The sequence below is a fragment of the Balearica regulorum genome, chromosome Z (assembly GCF_011004875.1).
Source record: "Balearica regulorum gibbericeps isolate bBalReg1 chromosome Z, bBalReg1.pri, whole genome shotgun sequence".
NCBI lineage: Eukaryota > Metazoa > Chordata > Aves > Gruiformes > Gruidae > Balearica > Balearica regulorum.
Genome location: NC_046220.1, coordinates 72,998,175 through 73,015,649, shown reverse-complemented (window position 1 = coordinate 73,015,649; position 17,475 = coordinate 72,998,175). Strand labels below are relative to the sequence as shown.

Genomic DNA, 17,475 nt, shown 5'->3' with positions numbered 1-17,475 from the left:
TAACCAGCTGTCAGAAAGAAAATTAACTCTATCCTTGCCAAAACCAGGACAGTAATTTAATGCTAAAACCAGGAAGCTAGTGAAGGAGACGTGGCATTGTGACTTTGCCTTGACTCAGAGGAACAGTCCTACAACTAACAGTTTAAGTCTGAAATACAGGACTCTCAGCAGTTCTTTTTATAATTTAATTTTAGTTACTATAAACTGATCTAATATATATAGCTTGTTCTAGTCTCTGAAAATGACAGCTCTTTCTGAATATTACTTTTTTTAAAATTCCAAGTACTTTCAGTTATAATAGTAGCTCTCATACTAATTTTTTAATTGTTGAAAAGGAGTTGGTCACTCCAAAAACATGTGAAGAACAGCTAGTGATTCTTTTTGCTTTTGACTTACTTTGCTGTGGAGAAATGTTTACAGTAGTTACACTACTTACATATTTATGCATAATAATAATAATTATGCTTTGTGAAATGAGAGGATCTACTAGTATATAAAAGAAAAACAACCTGAGAAAATAGAGTGGGTGATGTGAGGAGAGTGAACACATGAGGGGGATATGCCCATATACTTGCACAACTCTCAGAATGTTTTCTGTCATTTCCCCTGTCTGTGTGACATCCATCCTATAATGCAGCTTTCTGTTTTTTCATGTTACAGCTTGTTTCACTTGCTGAGGAGGTAATAAGGGAAAGCAAAAAACAATTTCTTCCACTTCTCTGAATCCCAGGAAAGGGATTGGTGGTTCGTTCTTTACAGCCTCTGGTGGACTAAGGCTATAAGGCTGAGAGTTGAAGGAAATGCCACTTATTTTGTCTTTACTGTCAGCACCACTCCCGGTTGCTGTTAGAAGGGTAGATTGCATTGGGATGTTCTTGTGTTTAACTTTCTTCTAGTCAGGACAGAGGATGCCAGTAGCTGAGGCTGGACTACTTGGCTGTCCGTGCCAAGCCTGGAATGTGGTGCAAAATAGCACTGCCATTCTGGCCATTTCACATGCAGAGTGATTACACTGCCCCTCAAAATACTGAAATGTTTGATTTGATCGATTTATCCTTCCTAGCCAGTGAGGATAGGTAATTAGGAAGGAAGCTGGGTATTGTTCTTGGGTGTCTGTAGAAAGATCTGAAAATCTGGACTCCAGGGTTGGAAAGGCCTCCTTGAATCATTATGTTGCGTACGTTCTTCTCACTGTGAGCTACAGTGTATATTTGGTTCCATTCCAAAACTAATTAAATAGTCTGACTTTTGGGGAAAAGCTATGTGGTTTGCTAGTCTGGGAACGCATATCGACTCTTAAAACGCAACTCTTGCATATAGTATTGTAAAGTTGTTAGTTTTGGGGATACCTAACTTGAAGAACTTTGAAGGTCCCAACCCATTCCTCTCATGCTAGAAAAGCTTCCTTTTGGTAAAAGGATATCGATTGCCTCATTGTTGTAGAGTACAAGAAGCTCTTTTTATTTGAGTTAGATTTATTAGATAATCATAATCCTGATCTAGATCTTTAAATGTCTCTCATCACTATGCAAAACAAAATTTGTATGTAGAGGTAGTATCTTTTATTAGGCTAGTAAATACAGTTGGAAAAATTAGACAAGCTTTGAGACATGCAAACCCTTCTCATCACTGTAACATCTGGGGACCTAATTTGTCTTGATTTTAGTTTGGTTTTGATTTCTTAAAATAGAATTTCAATTGCTTATCCAACATAAATATATGCTGTGTAACCTACTACCTGCTTGGTGTACTACCTTGCTGGTTTGGGGAGTGGAGTGGGGCTGCATTCTCTGTCACAATTACATAGTTTAGAACATACTATAGTTTAGAACATATTATCTTAATCCTTTATAATGTTCTTAAATGTGTGTGTTTTTATTATATTTTTTAAGTTATAACCTAAACTTTAAAACCCATCCAATATCTCTGTAGTCGTCTTTTTTAATTTTCTTCGTTAAACTATCTTTTGCAGTCTGGTCACCTAAAAACTCTTACACACTCTTAAAATATAAGGTCCTAAACCGAGTCTTGCAATTTGAGCTTATCTCACTAAAGCTGAAAAGAACATCTGATTTCCACTGCAAGTTATTGCTGTAATGGTACATTTTGATGTATACAAATACATAATACAAAGCAAAAGGCAAAGTTTTCTGCTTATTGCTTTTAGACCTGCCAGTTAGAATACTGTCTACTTGATAACTACCAGCAGAGGGAGCACATTTATTTTGAATAAAGTGAATGAACCCGGAAAATAGCTCTACTTACTTTTCAAAAATTTTCCCATGCCAAGAAAATGTGTTCACACAACTGATTTGGACAACACCAAATGATAATTTAATATAACTTTTAGAATCTATATTTGTGACAGTATCAAATATTTCGTTGAAAGTGTCTGATTCCCTCTTATTCTTTACCAGCATTATAAAGCAAGTGCCGTGCTCTATATTCTCACTGGTTGTGAGCCTGGGTGATTACTGTTTTGAGTTCCACCCAGCCAACAGAGGTGCAGAGCGTCTGCACAAGCTGCAACTTGAAGCAGAATCTTGAAAATGCTCTGTAACAATATATTCTGTTGGCTTCTACGCAGTAATGAAATCCACACTAGTGGTATGGTACTGTTGCTTTTACAATCAATCTTTTTCTTTGGTTTATTTTGCCCTGTTTTTTGAACTGTGTGTCACTATGGTATTCCTGTTTTTTAAAGCTTTGTTTATGCTTTCAAGGTGATGGCGGGCCGATGCTCTGTTAATAAAAATTACTTTATGTTTTGCTATTAATTTCAGTGTTTAAAAATTTACAACAGTGCTCAACATCTTTTATCTGAAAATAAAAATGGAAATGTTGATGGTTTTGAAATAGTAATTTTTTTAATTTTTTCCATGCAGAGAGACAGCCTGTAGAGAAAGTGAAGATAGCTCAGATGAAGAGTTAACTGGTCCTTCTGTGCAATCTCAGACTTCTGCTCAAGGTCCAGCTGAGGATACTGATGGTGATGATGAAGATGATGAATTCATTGGGCCACCACTTCCACCTGGGTTCAAGGATAGTGATGACGATAATGATGATGATACGGAGGAGGAAGATACTGTAAGTATTTTGTTCCTCTTTAATGTTTTAACACTTTGAGTGTACTCTAATTTGTATGTGTGCTCTTTCCTTTATGATTGAATTTGCAGGTGAAGTGTGACTGTTGTTTGAAATGCAGGGGTTTTTGTATTTTTTTCTAATGATTATTCAACAAATGCAAATAATTGTTTTCATGTAAAAATACCAGGATTTTTGAAAAAAAAAAATGCATGGGAATCTGAAGGGAAATTCATCATCAATTACTATATATTATTTACTGGTTTTTGTTTTCACATTATGAAAGCACTATATAAAGAAATATTTTATATAAATATTTTATATGATTTGTTTCCCAATGCATGTGTAGAATTTTTACAAGAAAGAGGAGGTAGAGGTGGGCTTGAATCTAGGGAGAGCAATTGTGCCAAAACTGTTCTGAGAAAATGAACTGTAGATGAACTGTAGTAACTGTGGGCTTTTTTTGTTTGTTTTGTTTTGTTTTCTAAATCTAAATAAGTGCCAGACCGATTTGTTAGAGTGAATGTAGATTGTCTTTTCTTATCTCTGCTAAAAGCAAGAAAACACCTAACAGCCTAACTTGGGTATCACAGATACTCAGTTGACAAATTTCTCTCTATTTAGTTAAAAGTTTGATGTTCATACTCCAAAACTTCCTAGATTGAATATTTTGTGACAGTGGATTTTGTATGATGTTTTCCATGTTGTTTTGTAGCAACAACATTGGAAGTCCTGTAAAAACAACCTTACTTACACTGTTTTGAACCATTCAGTAGCAGGAAAGCCCTGTGTGTCCTGTTATACAAATATAAACCTAATCCTAAAAAACAAATTCCCAGGTGTCTCAAGGGTTTCTTGTAAATTCCTCTTCAGTTTTGACTAGGTGTTCAGTTTGTTTGTCCTTTTCTTATAAAATGTCTTACCTTACATCTTGTGAACTTTAAAATGTAAGTTTAGACTACTCACTTGAAATAGGCAAGAGGAACTTCTTAAGCAATGACATAACTGATTTTTTTTTTTTCCCCCGGGGGATAAGTGATGGGAAATTCTGATCCCTTAGGGGTTTTTATTAGTTTGTCTGATCTGCTTAATTCACCGTTGCCTATGGATTTCTTTAATTATCAAACTGTACATTTTAGCACCATATTTGTACCCCACGTATGACTTGTTCTATCTAAGGGAACCAACTGCGGATAAATCCCAAACTTTCCTTGAGAGTCTTGTAAACCTTAAGTTAACTTATGACTTACTATTGATTTGCATCAGGAATTCTCTTAACTTTTAGCTGTTATGGCACTGTGGACTGAGTATACATTCCTGAGGGTGTCATAGACTCAACAGATTTCAGTTGCTGTGGATTGTGTTATATTGAAGTCACTACTTTTCTACCAATTTTCATCTGTTCTGCCATCTCAGGTCTGCTTGTTCATGCATCTTCCACTCTTAGCAAGATCTTAAAATACAGTGCTTTATCAAGAAATTTTATCAAACATGAATCTTTCCAACAGAGAATCAGAATAATAGTCCTGTCTTGAAAAGTGCTTACATTTATTGATGCTGAAAGAAAATGTTTGATTTTGTTCAGTTTTGTTTCTAAATACTTTTCAACCTATTTCAGTATCATCCAGAATGTTAGTGTGTACACAGATTGTAGTGAACACAGATGCTTGTCATTTTGGAAAAACACCACAGTGTATTACACAAAGAACAACAGCTTCTGAAAGTACTTATTAATAGCTGCTAACTTTGTGCATGTGTGTACTAGGAAGTGGTAAATCTCAAAAAATGCATGCTTGTGCTGCACAGGTGTTTTGTTCTTTCTTTGGGGTCTCATCAGAATGCCCTTCTAAATCACAGCTCTCCTGGCTGTCCTCATTTCTCTTCCCGGAAAAAAAATCAATCTTTTGCTCTGCTGTCAGCACTTCTGAAGCTTGTAACTCCCCTATAGCACTGAGTAATTGAAGCCACACAGAGAGAAATAGCTAGGCTTGGGAATGAAGTCCTGCCAGGTATCTTTAATCTTTGGGAGAATAAAAGTTCTCCAGGATGCTCAAAGGATTTCGGTGTATATGACCGTAAATTAAAGCAGTGTAAACTCGAAATCATGTTATATCCTGGCAACTAAACCCAAGGTTAAACATCATGTCTGCTAATATTTCATTGAAGCATTGCACAAAACTTTGCATCAGTAGCTGTTCATCCTGATCTTTTCTACGCAGACTTTGTTGTTCATTGCTTTGTTTCTATGTTATAGCCTTACTTATTTTCTTAAACAACAGAGATTTGAAAACACCAGAACTATAGGCAGCGGTTGTCTTAGGGGAGAAAAAAAAAAAAAGGAAGTTATATTTCTGTGGAATGCCTTCCTGTCAGGGTCTTACGGAATTAAGTGGATTTCTAAACTGAGAATGTCCAGATTGTTGTTCTTAATTATTAAGAGAATTTTGGATGTGTTAGAAAAATCATAGAGAATTTTGCTTAAAAACCACACTTTTCAAACTAGCTTAATAATGATGGTTCATCTTATATACCTAAATTTTTCTTGTAACTCATGCCAGAAATTACTTGAGTTTTCTTTTGCAAATAAGAATAGATACAAGTAGCTTGTGGTTTGACCATAATTTTGTTGTAAGACTGGATTAAAATTGGGGAAGACTTTTTCCCTGATTCCATGGCCTGTTAGAGATAGCACTTTCTGTGGTTAGCAAAAAGCATTATATATTTAGCCTACTGTAATTCCATTCTGGAGTGAAATATATATATATATACACACACACACACATACACCCCCCTTTCAGTTAATTGTGTTGGCAAGGATCTTGCCTGCTTATAGTGAATTAGCAAAATTATTCGGTTGCATCAAAAAATGTTTCACCACATTGGTCACGTAAGCTATAATGGAAATACACTAAATATTCAACATCTGTTTTATTGCATCATCAGTAGAAGGCTGGCATCGTTTGACATCTCTTTTGTTGATTAATTTTAGCTGAGTAATTAATTTTATTAAGTTCATATGAATCCAGAGTCATATACATACTACTGTTCCAGTTTATGGTATAATCATCACTCTCATCTCAGTAGTGAGTGCTATATGGGATTCCTAAATGTAATCATGTTCAAACTATAGATTAGTTTCAAGTTGTAGCAGACTCCTTCATTTATTTATATTTATGGAGTAAATGAGGTCTTGTAGGAGAAAGTAACTAAATGCTGAACACTCATTTACATAGCATAGCTGTGTGGGACAACAGTATTATTTAATAATTGAGAAATTACAGGATGATGCATATTATCTTTGTGTATATTTTTGGAGACAGTACATATATTCCACAGAATGGGGTAATGCTTTTAGTAGTAGAGGTAGCTTATGAAGAGAAGAGGGAGATACCAGCAACATAATAGAAAATATCTATTTCTTTTTAATTTGTGCTATAGTGTACTGTGTACCTATTTTCTGTTGTCCTCTATCAAAGGTGGCTATGCCTTAGTAGGGCTTTGTGCATTGAAATTTCTAAAATGCAGTCTATTATACATATAAATAATTTTGGAAAGAACAACTAGATTGTTACTTCAACTTGATGTCTGTCATGAGCCAGTGAGATATGGAGGGGTTTTAAAAATTTTTATATAATTGCTTGCATGCCTGGCAGATTTATGGATTCTGAGCACTGAATGTAATTTATTTTCATTATTCCTCTCCAAAGGGCAGTGGGCATCTTGTTTACCGAAACTCTTTAATTCTGTAAAGTTGTCTAGAATGACAACGGGAAGACAATGTGCAGAACCAGCTGATTTTACTTCAACCTGTCTTTCTCAGTAGTTGCTTTGTTTGCTGATTGTGTGTTTTAATTTGTAGCAAGATTGTGGTATTAATTTTTTATTTGTATGTATTTGAGTAATGCTACCACTGTCTTAATAAAGTGGAGTTACGGGAAAATAGAGTTAAAAGACCCTGATGAAAAGTTTCAGACAGAAAGGTAACTTTCAGACTGGTGTGATTTAAGTTTGTCTGAACTTAAGACAATAGTTACAAAACAGTCTAGAATAGATTTGGTTGAGAATAAGCAGAGCAGCAGAAATATGAGACTTGTGGGTTTTCAGTCTAAACAGTTAATTTATAACTGGGAAGATTTTGTGTCAGCGTGGATGCCAGAGGCCTTTGGGGTCTAGAGCCTCCCCTTACTGCTACTCATGAACTTGGTTATTTTCTTTCCTGTGAAGGGAATCAGGAAGCAGCTGTGCTTTCCTGATTTCCTGTTGATCGATTGGTGATCACAGTATGATCCTGTGAGCCCCAAGGAAGGCAGGTGTTGCTGTAATGAGAATTCTGTGATTCCTTTTTCTTGCTTGTACACCATGCTGTGTGGTTGGTACGCGTGGGGGCAGAACTGGGAGAGGAGAAATGGAAAGCTTCATTGAATAATTCTTTTCTTTTGTTTCCAGATGTACTGTGAGACTGTCTCTCTTTTGTTATCTTGTTTTGCTGCTGAAGTAACTTCTTTAAAATACAAGTATCTGTATTTTTGACCCTGTAGGAAACAAATTTTTCTTTAATAGTTATATGAGTTGCAGTTCTTTAATCTGAAGTCTTAGGAACTTTGTATAACAGATATTGGCTTTGCCCTGGTAGCTTGCCACTGTCTCTCAAGCCTGACTTTAAGTGTGATTTTTATTATGGGAACATTGTTTTGCCACCATTGCTTGTTCTGTTGTGTTTGCTTTCTTATGAGAGTTTGTCAATAGAGACATTTGTCAAAATTGCTTGCTATGAGGTTAGCATCCTTTGAGTCTTGGGTTGGCCCAGGACTGCCCAGCTCACATTGAGTATTTTACTGAATGCTCATTAGGTGGAAGGAGTAGCTGGTGGTTATCTTCTTTGATGGGAATTTTTCATACCTTATCGGTGTTTTTATAGGAAAGGAATAACAGTGGTTAATTGCTGAATGGTTTGAATCAGCACTGTTAGGTTTTGACTATTACACATTTCTGTAATTTACATTTATATGTGATACAAACAACGTAAATGTTTCAGGAGCGCTATAGACATTGTATTACATATGTGAGTTCTGACTTTAGTTACTTTTTATCTGAATTTATGTAAGTTCATTTTATATACTCAAGTCTTTGTGGTAGCTGTTGTAAAGCATTTTTCTGTGTTTGATTAAATTGTATGTTAATACTAATAGTATTTACATTTAACAAATATTTAAATTTAATGAGTTATTCGTTTAGTATAATTTACCTCTATTCATGCCAGAAGTGATGATTCTTAACAAGGGACAATATGTTTTTAAGTACTCACACAAATATTGTACAGTGCTTGTTTTGCAGTAGTGTAAGGAATACAGCTGTATTAAGTATATTTTGAGGACAACAGATACACTTGGTATCAATTCCCTCTGATATTTTCCTCTCATTATAGTTTTCCTTTTTGTATGAAAGACTTGCATTAATTTGGAGAGTAAGGAAAATGAGAAGAAGAGTTGTCTATTTGAATTGTGATCAGTGCTTTTCTGTAGTGCTTTTTCTTCTAATGGTGTAAAAATCTGGCTGGATTGTCAGTGACAGTTTTTCACGTGGGGGGATAGGTAGGGAGGAAGCAGAGTGTCTCCTGTAGCCTGAAACTTTTCAGGTTTTGTTTCTATCCCAAAAAGTTCGTCTTTCTGGAAAACTTAAATCTTTTTGGTTTGAAGCAGGGGTATTTTAAAAGAGAAAACAGCTTGTTTTTCAGAGGACAGATTCTTAATAATGGCAATATTTCATGTGGTAAATTTTGAGGTTGGGAGATACAATAGAATCTTTGCCAGCTTTTTTGCCCTGGCAAGGTGCACTGGGAGTGTATCTGGTATTTGTGCAACCAAAATAAAATCTGGCTGGAGAGAGACAGCAGACTAGCCAAAGCAATCATGTCAGGGTTGGTGGGTAGACAGTTTTAAAACTAGGACATAAGCATTTTTCAAGGTAATGGATGACACCCATTAAAAGATATTAGTAAGAAAGTGTGTATAACATCTATTAAAATATATTAGTGTGAATTTATTCATGTTCTGTTCTACATGTCATTAGAAAATGTGCTGAGATCTTTAACAGCTTAATGGCGTGCTAGCATCTTGTGACACTTTTCCTCACTTGAGGCAACAGGTATAGAGGTCGTTGTTGGAAGAATTTTGCCAGATGGATTTGCACTTTATCTTCTGTGTGGAGCTTTGTTACAGTTGATTCTTCTTTTGAATGGAGAACTATTTCTCCCTGCAGTACCAAAGGGATACTAATCATGTTGTAATTATGTCCCTGAAACAAGTACAGCCTTGGGCCTCTCCAAGGCTGTACTCTGATTTGGACATATTTCCAAAATGATAGCATAGCCTTATTCCAAGTTTTAGAATTGTTTTGAGACACTGTTAAATTTTTGCAGAGGTTTAACAGGACATACCAGTAATACTCATTTGTTCGAGATGGAAGAAAGCCATTTCCTGCTGATTTAGATGGAGAATTTAAGTAGGCTGTAATTGCTCCAATTATAATTTGGCTATGGTACCAGGCTATAAAATCATGGTGGTGTAAAAATAAATACATGTTATGGGAACTTTTAGTCGTCCTAACATTTAGGCTGAGGATTGTCTGTCGTGTTTCATCTTGTCTAAAGAAGAAAAAGTGAAATAAGCTAAGCAAAGCAATTTTTGTGTGTGTGTGTTTGTTTTTCAGACAGAAAAGTGTGGGTTTGGGGATGAGAGGTGTTATTTTTGAACTACTTCTCATCAGTGATACGTTGATGAAAAATAGGTATCAATTACCATTGCTTTCAATTTCCTTTTGTATTACTTTCCTATATAATCAGGAGGAAAATAGTTTTGTCTTATATGTGCATAATATGTTCTTTGGTCTTGACAGCATTTCTGCTATAAAAATCAGGAAAATGTATTTTCTTTATATTAAACTTGGAACACATAATGGAATTTTTGTTAAGGGTCATTGCAGTAGTTACTCGTGTTGCAAAGAATGAGAAAGGTTATCTCAAAAGTGAGTTAGAAAGGGTTTGCAAACTTCACAAAAAATAAAAGAAAACAAAATCAAACCCCTAAGTTTTGTATAGTGAAGCTCACTGTAAGAATGTGAGAGAATCAATCAGAAGCTGGAATGGAAGGAATACTTAACAAATGAAACTGAGAGCATCATATGGACTATGTGCCAGAGGACGCTAACAGAATGATTCTCTTAGGGACTGTTTGCCTTTCATAAAAAGGCATGGGGTATTTGCTCGTCTCCAACCCAGTGCCTCAGAGTTCGTGATTACCAGTTGTACCCAGAGAAAACAAATGTACTTCTAAGATCAGTGTTTATCAATTCTGCAGAGCATAGTAAGGCCAAGAATTCTCTGCTGGATATCATGCCATGCTTTTTTGGGGAAAAAATAGCGGTTTTAGTTAATTAGTAGTATGACTGAATATGAGAAGTTTTAGACTGTTTCCTCTACACATAGATACTTAGTCCTATGAGTTTGTTTCTAGAAATATTTTGAGAGAAAATTAATAGGCATATATTTGTTGACTTCAAGGTACTTAGAGAAAGGTGACTTTAGTAGTATTAAATAAAATGTGGTATAGAACATGATTATTATTACTACTGTGCTTTTTAACAAAGTTTAGAGATCTTATGTCCTGTTTTTGCCGGCTCATGCTTATCTCTCCTGAGGCCCTTGCTTGCTTTCTAGCCGGAAGATTTTGTGGAAGCTCATGTCCCCTGCTGTCAGAGGGAGAGTAGTTTTTGGTTGGTTGGTTGGGGACTTTTGAGGTTTTTTTTGCCAGGTACGTTTGAGGCATGGGTAACCTTGAGGCTGTACAATTCTGTCACCTACATACTTGAAAAAAGATTCTGAGTCTTTCTAAGTACATATTCTACATGCGTATCTCAATCTCAAGACTGTACATTTGCTATAGTATTATTTAACAAGAATATGTAGTTGGACATGTTAGGAAATTCTGTTCATGCAATGTTATATGAACTTCTGATCCTATTTATTACTTTTGTTACTTCCAGTAGAAGTTTGGATCTTTGGATTTGAAGAGGACCAAAATGAATTTATTCTTTGAGAATGTAAAATGCTTACACAGTCAAAAGGAAGTGACTGCGTTCCTTATATGATGCTTTTGTTGGCAATTGCAACAAATTTCCAATGTACTTTTATAAAGAAGCACAAATAACATATTGTTTCTATCGTTGTTAGAATATATAGAATATTTCTAAATTTGGAAAGGGAGTTAACAGCAATACTAACACTGTATTTGACACTGTTGGTATCACTGTGGAATACATAAATGGAAGATAGCAGGTTTCTTTGTATTTGGCTGTGAATGTTATCTTATTGATAAAGTTGCTTATGCTCTAAACAGAATAATGAGAAATACAGGTATAGTGAACTCTTGCTTGAATGAAGAAGAAAATAAAGGGGATGATAACAAGTATTTGAAATATTTATGGTGGGGATGATTAAATAATTTAGAAGGGCTATATTTGAAGGAGAGTGTAAGTGACGTGCGGTTACATTTCCATTCCAAAACAAGTCTTCACAGGATTTTCGATTAACAAATAAGTTATGTTAAACTGTTTGAACTGCAGACTGCTCCACTGGTATCCTTGGAGAGCAATTTTGTTGAGTCTTGGCATATCTGCTGTTTGTTTAAAAGATGGCTTTGGATTTTTATGAATGTGAGACTACCCCATGTAATGTTTTACGACTGCTGCAATGGCATCTCTTATTTGCAGGTGAGCATTTAGCACTATACAGGGACTATACATACTTGATATTAACCCTATCCAGATTGCACAACAATCATACTGAACTTCCTTCCTTTACTCCTGGTTATCTTTTTTTGTATTTTAATACCTAGCATAACTATTTTCAAATTGTTAGGATCTTGAATAGTATTTTGCTGGGTTACCTTGTCTACTATCTATAAATGTTCACTTGATGCATCGTTGTAACTGACGGTTAATAAGTGTTCATATAACCAAATATTATGGGAATATGTTACAAAGTTTTTCTGATTTCCTTTCAAAAAACAAAAGAATTACTTTCTCCACAGGAACTGAAGAATCATAAAGAATAATTCATATGAATTTCTATTACCCATCCACTTTGCCCTTTTCTTGGTCCAGTCCTAAGGCTTTTGAAATGTGTTTAAAGCACTTAGTTGGATTTCAGTAAGTGCACTTGTTGCCTTTTTTGTGTAAACTCTTTATTACTTTATTCTACTGGAAATATTTTATTTTAATTTTGAAAACTATCAGTTTTACATCTGTTGTTTTTATAGAAAAACTTGTTGAAATGTCTCAAAGAATACCTACTTAATATGAGATAAGATAGAAGAAAATGGGGAAAAAAGCCTTTAAGATCTTACATCTATTTATATGAGGACCCTCATGTAGTTTACAAAGTCAGGTGAGTTAGATGTAGCATTTGGTTTTCAAGTTAAATGTTATTTTGTGAAGCAAAAGTTATTTTCATATCTTGAGTCTCGTGCAAGAATAGTGAAAAGGTGATAAATTATGTAACCTTTACTTCCCAATATAAATAAAAGTAGTTCATACAGGACCTTAATGCAGTAGGGGTAAGGAGCTTACTGTTTGGTTTTCTAAAATAAGGCTTAATGCAAATAGCTAATAAATAGCTATCTCATGCAGCTCAGGTTCATTATTTAAGATTGGAGGGTTAGATCCTTTGCCATGTGTATACTTGTGTTGACTTCAGTGAGACTACAAGGACTTCAGTTTTCTAAGTGGGGCTGAGTATGCACAATCGGTGGAACTACCAGCATTGTACCTTTGCTTTTACGCTGTAGTTGAAACAGAGGATACAGACAAAACATAGTTTGCTACTAACAGAAAGAAGGTGATATGTGCCTTCCATTTTTATTCCCAGGTTTGTTTAATTTACCAGTGTTTAGTAAATAAAAATGCATGTTATTTTGCAGCAAAGTGTGCTCTCAAGGTGCAAACAGGAGCTCATGGAACTGAGCAGTCTTCTGTGTATCTGTGTGAGAGCAGTGATGGAATCCCAAAATAACCACTCTGCATTCTGGGCATTTCGGGCCAGCACCGAACTGCGCGCAGCCTCCCTACGAAGGGAACAGGCTGCAGGGGCACCGGCAGGTTGTTCAATCTCTGCTGTTGTGTCTGCGTTGCAGTTTATACACCAGTTACGTAGCTGATACACAAGTTTGAGTTTGTCTACGTGAGATACAATTAATGTTTGACTTAAAGACTTTTCCTATTTCTTTGATACACCTTAACACAAATATTGCCAGCTAACTTTTTTTTTTCCTTTCCTTCCCCAAAATTGCACTAGGGGGCAGTCAAAACACCTTAGATGCATACCGGCTTTCCTGGCACTTGTATTTGACTTGCATAGTTTCTGCAGCCCTCTTTAGCAACTAGCTCGGAACCAATTTTCAGAGAGTAAATAGTACTATGTAAAGATTTTGATTTGGATTATTTAGCTGTGTGGAACTCATTGCGGTGAGCACATGTGCATTCTCGTGTGGTGAAACACACCGTTTTAAATAAGGGTTGAACTCTGTCATGGTGGCCCTTTTACAGTGCAGAGGCTCCATAGCTCATCTTTCATATAATAATGAGTATCAGTGCAGGAAATAAATCCTGGAAGACCTGTGGAAATTAGGAATAGAATTTATTTTTCTATGCATGACCAAAACTTTTGTTGTCATAAAAACAGGTTTGAAGAGTTAAAATATTCAGTTAATTAATTAAAATCATATGTGGAATGAAAGCACAGTTCTCAACAGTATGTGAGTTGTTTGCATGGAAATGCTAGAAAGCTTGGCTTGTTTTTTTAAGTCAAGTATTTCACAAATGATCACAATATAGGTGGTATTTCCCTATCACTCTACTGTATGGTGTGTATTTGACATTAATTCTGTTGTCAGGAAGAGCTGACAACCTTTACTAGAGTTGCAATGTCCTATGAATTATGACAATTTTTATATTAATGTCTATCTCTACTAGCTTACATGAATTAGCTGTTCTTTTGCTATCATGTAGTACAGGCAAACCATAGGACTTAATGCTTTTTTTTTTTCTTCACTTAAAGAGGGAAACAAAAAAAATGTAAAACATATGTTACACATACAGCCTTTCTCTATTTTTTTTCCTGTTAAAAAATGGAATTGTCAACTTTTGAATATTAGTTGGACGATGGAGAAGTTACTTAGGATTTATGCAGCAGCTTACATCTTTAAAAGGAGTGCGAAAATAGAGCTAAATTCTTGGCAGAGACTTCCCACGCCCAATTTTTTTTTCTTTTATTTCAATTTATTAAACAAAAGATGAAAGATCTTTTGATTGAGTTTGACCATATAGCTTTTGTATATTGTAGTACTTAATTTTTTAGACTTTTCCTTGTATAGGAGGAAAAAATCTGTCCTGTGACCAAAATGTAGTCAGTCTCTGTGAAACCAAGTATGTATGTAATGTGGTGTGTGTGACTTTGTACTAATCACATGTAAAGCAGATCAAGCCCACAGACTACATCTTATCTACTGCTATATTTGAAAACAGAGGAAGTGGGCCAGAACAGGACAACTTTGTTTTCCAAGTTTAGCCAGATAACTAAGACTCACCACATTCACTGTTTACCTGTCAGATCTTGTGAAAACAATGATGATGCTAAATCTCCAGAGTTTCAAAGCAAACAAAATCTCATGACACGACATATGCAAACACCCTAAAAAGGGGTCTGTAAGTAGTACAGATCTGCTGCTGTGTCCTGTGACTCGGCATTTTCTCATTAGTCAAAGTTAATTAAATGGACTTAAAACCTCCTTGACCTCTGAGTGTACAACTGTGCTAGTTCATACCTGTTTTGAAATATCAGAAATGAAAGTAATAACATGACACAGACTTCAGTTTTCTCGGAATACGCAGAGATTGTCTGCTTATTTTGATGTTAGTCATTGTCTCCAAAAGACAACTACCAAAAATGGGTGACACTTTCTGCGTGTTATTGAGCATTCATCTCTGGGCCTACTTTGAAGCCTTCATTTATATTTACTACAGGTTGAGTAAATGTCTTGCAAATATTGCACACGTGCAGGCACAAAACAATTTTTGTAAAAATGCTGGGTTGACAGGATTGACTGTGGTGAGCAATTGCATTTGTGCATCACTTGTATTATTATTGTTATTATTGTATTATTATTCTTTTTTTTCCTTTGTTATCCTATTTAACTGTCTCTATCTCAACCCACCAGATTTTTTTTGCCATTCTTCTTCCTATCGCACTGGGCAGGAGGGGTGTGCAAGTGGCTGCGTGGTGCTTAGTTACCTGCTGGGGTTAAACCACAATAATCTGAATGGCAATGATTATGGCACTTGAAACAATTCTTTAGCTTTTCACAATTTTAGTGCAAATTTTCAAACTAGACTTTTTCAATGTTTTGGTTAAGATATAGTGTAACATAGACACATATATATCTCAAGAACTTGCTAGGCTTCACTTAAAATATAGGTTGGGGTGAAAAGAATGATAGCTCATAGAATAATTATTGTTTCTTTCTCAAGTCAGTAATCTTCCAAGTTTCATACATCATATGAACTTGCAGATATTTATCTGCTTTTTTCTGACCAACCTGTTACTTAGGGTGTCTTGGAACATGCTGTTCTCTGCAAAGAAAGCAGATTTATGTATCGGGCTATGGATTGAGAGCAGTCCTCAGGTGTTGGTGGATGAGAAGCTCAGCATGACCCAGCAGTGTGCGCTTGCAGCCCAGAAAACCAACCATGTCCTGGGCTGCATCAAAAGAGGCATGACCAGCAGGTTGAGGGAGGTGATTCTCCCCCTCTACTCCGCTCTTCTGACACTCCGCCTGGAGTACTGCGTCCAGCTCTGGGTTCCCCAGTACAAGAAGGACATCAACCTGTTGGAGTGGGCATGAAGCTGATCCGAGGGCTGGAGCACCTCTCCTGTGAGGACAGGCTGAGAGAGTTGGGATTGTTCAGCCTGGAGAAAAGAAGGATCTGGGGAGACCTTATTGCAGCTTTCCGGTACCTAAAGGGGGCCTACAAGAAGGATGGAGAGAGACTCTTTATCAGGGAGTGTAGTGATAGGACAACAGGTAATGGGTTAAAACTAAAAGAGGGTAGATTTAGATTAAAGGAAGAAATTCTTCACTGTGAGGGTGGTGAGGCACTGGCACAGGTTGCCCAGAGAAGCTGTGGGTGCCCCATCCCTGGAAGTGTTCAAGGCCAGGTTGGATGGGGCTTTGGGCAATCTGGTGTAGTGGAGGGTGTCCCTGCCCATGGCAGGGGGGTTGGAACTAGGTGATCTTTGAGGTCCCTTCCAACCCAAACCATTCTGTGATTCTATAACCACATCAGTGGGGATCAGCTGGCCTTCAGTGCTGCCAGATATATAACCTTTTTTCAGTACAAATAGTCAGTGTATGTCTCTTGCAAAGTGGCTATCATGGCATAACTGCTCTCGTCTTAAATATAAGAATAAACATATCTCTCAGTGACATTCTTTCTTTAAGTACATTAATTGTATTACTACCTTTTCTACTGACTACCAAAAATATCAGGAATGTAAATTCAACAGAAAAAAGAACTAGCTTAATCACCCTCAGTGTCTACAAATTACACATACCTAGTTTACAAGGCCACTGTGGCAGAGTGCCGAATCATTTTAAAGACAACCCCTTCTTCTTCTACAGTCTTAAGTCTTGGTCTTTGTGAGCATTCTGTGCTTTAAGACCATCTAAAAAATAAATTGGTTTTAACTTCATTAATTTTTCCTGTGGAAATATTAAAATTCTGGAGAAAACGTAAACTCCCACATGCTAGTTCCTTTTTTATATCACTTGTGTATTCTTTGTAGGTTTACTTTTCCTCAGGTTTTCCCTGCCTCGTTTAGATGACATACATAGGGGTGCAGGCACAGGAGGTGAAATGTTGGGTTACATAGAAGTGTGTGATAATTTTGTGACTTACTTCAGTGGATATGTGTGTCATCTAAAATGAAATCTTAGAAATAACGATGCCAGAGTAAACCTCACTGTATGTCTTGGTAGAAAATAGTTTAAAAATTCTGACATGGATCTCTTTTCTGCCAATGATGTTTTGATGACTTTATTTGTTTTAACGTGGAATTTATTATCTTTCTTTTCACATAGTCCTTCAGAGTTGTTCCTCTGTTCTGTGATTAAATGCTGCCTTATCTAGCAGTTTCTTTGGTGAGGGCAGCCAGTTGTTTGGAAGGTTTTGTTTTTTCTCTGTGACAGACCTGTCGTAATTGATATTTCTTCTGAAGACGCCTTGTAGGGATCAGGCATCCTGTCCATCCTCTGTGTCCCCCTCCTGCTTGTATCTCTATCT

General features: G+C 36.2%; 1 protein-coding gene across 2 annotated transcripts in view; it reads left to right on the top strand.

Moving 5' to 3' along the window:
• The window catches only part of WDR70 (WD repeat domain 70), a 150,521-nt gene that overhangs the window by 7,720 nt on the left and 125,326 nt on the right, over window positions 1-17,475 (top strand). For both annotated transcript variants that reach the window (XM_075740041.1, XM_075740042.1), the window contains exon 5: window positions 2,886-3,087. In XM_075740041.1, coding sequence (XP_075596156.1) covers window positions 2,886-3,087 — 202 coding nt within the window. The remainder of the gene's footprint in view (window positions 1-2,885; window positions 3,088-17,475) is intronic.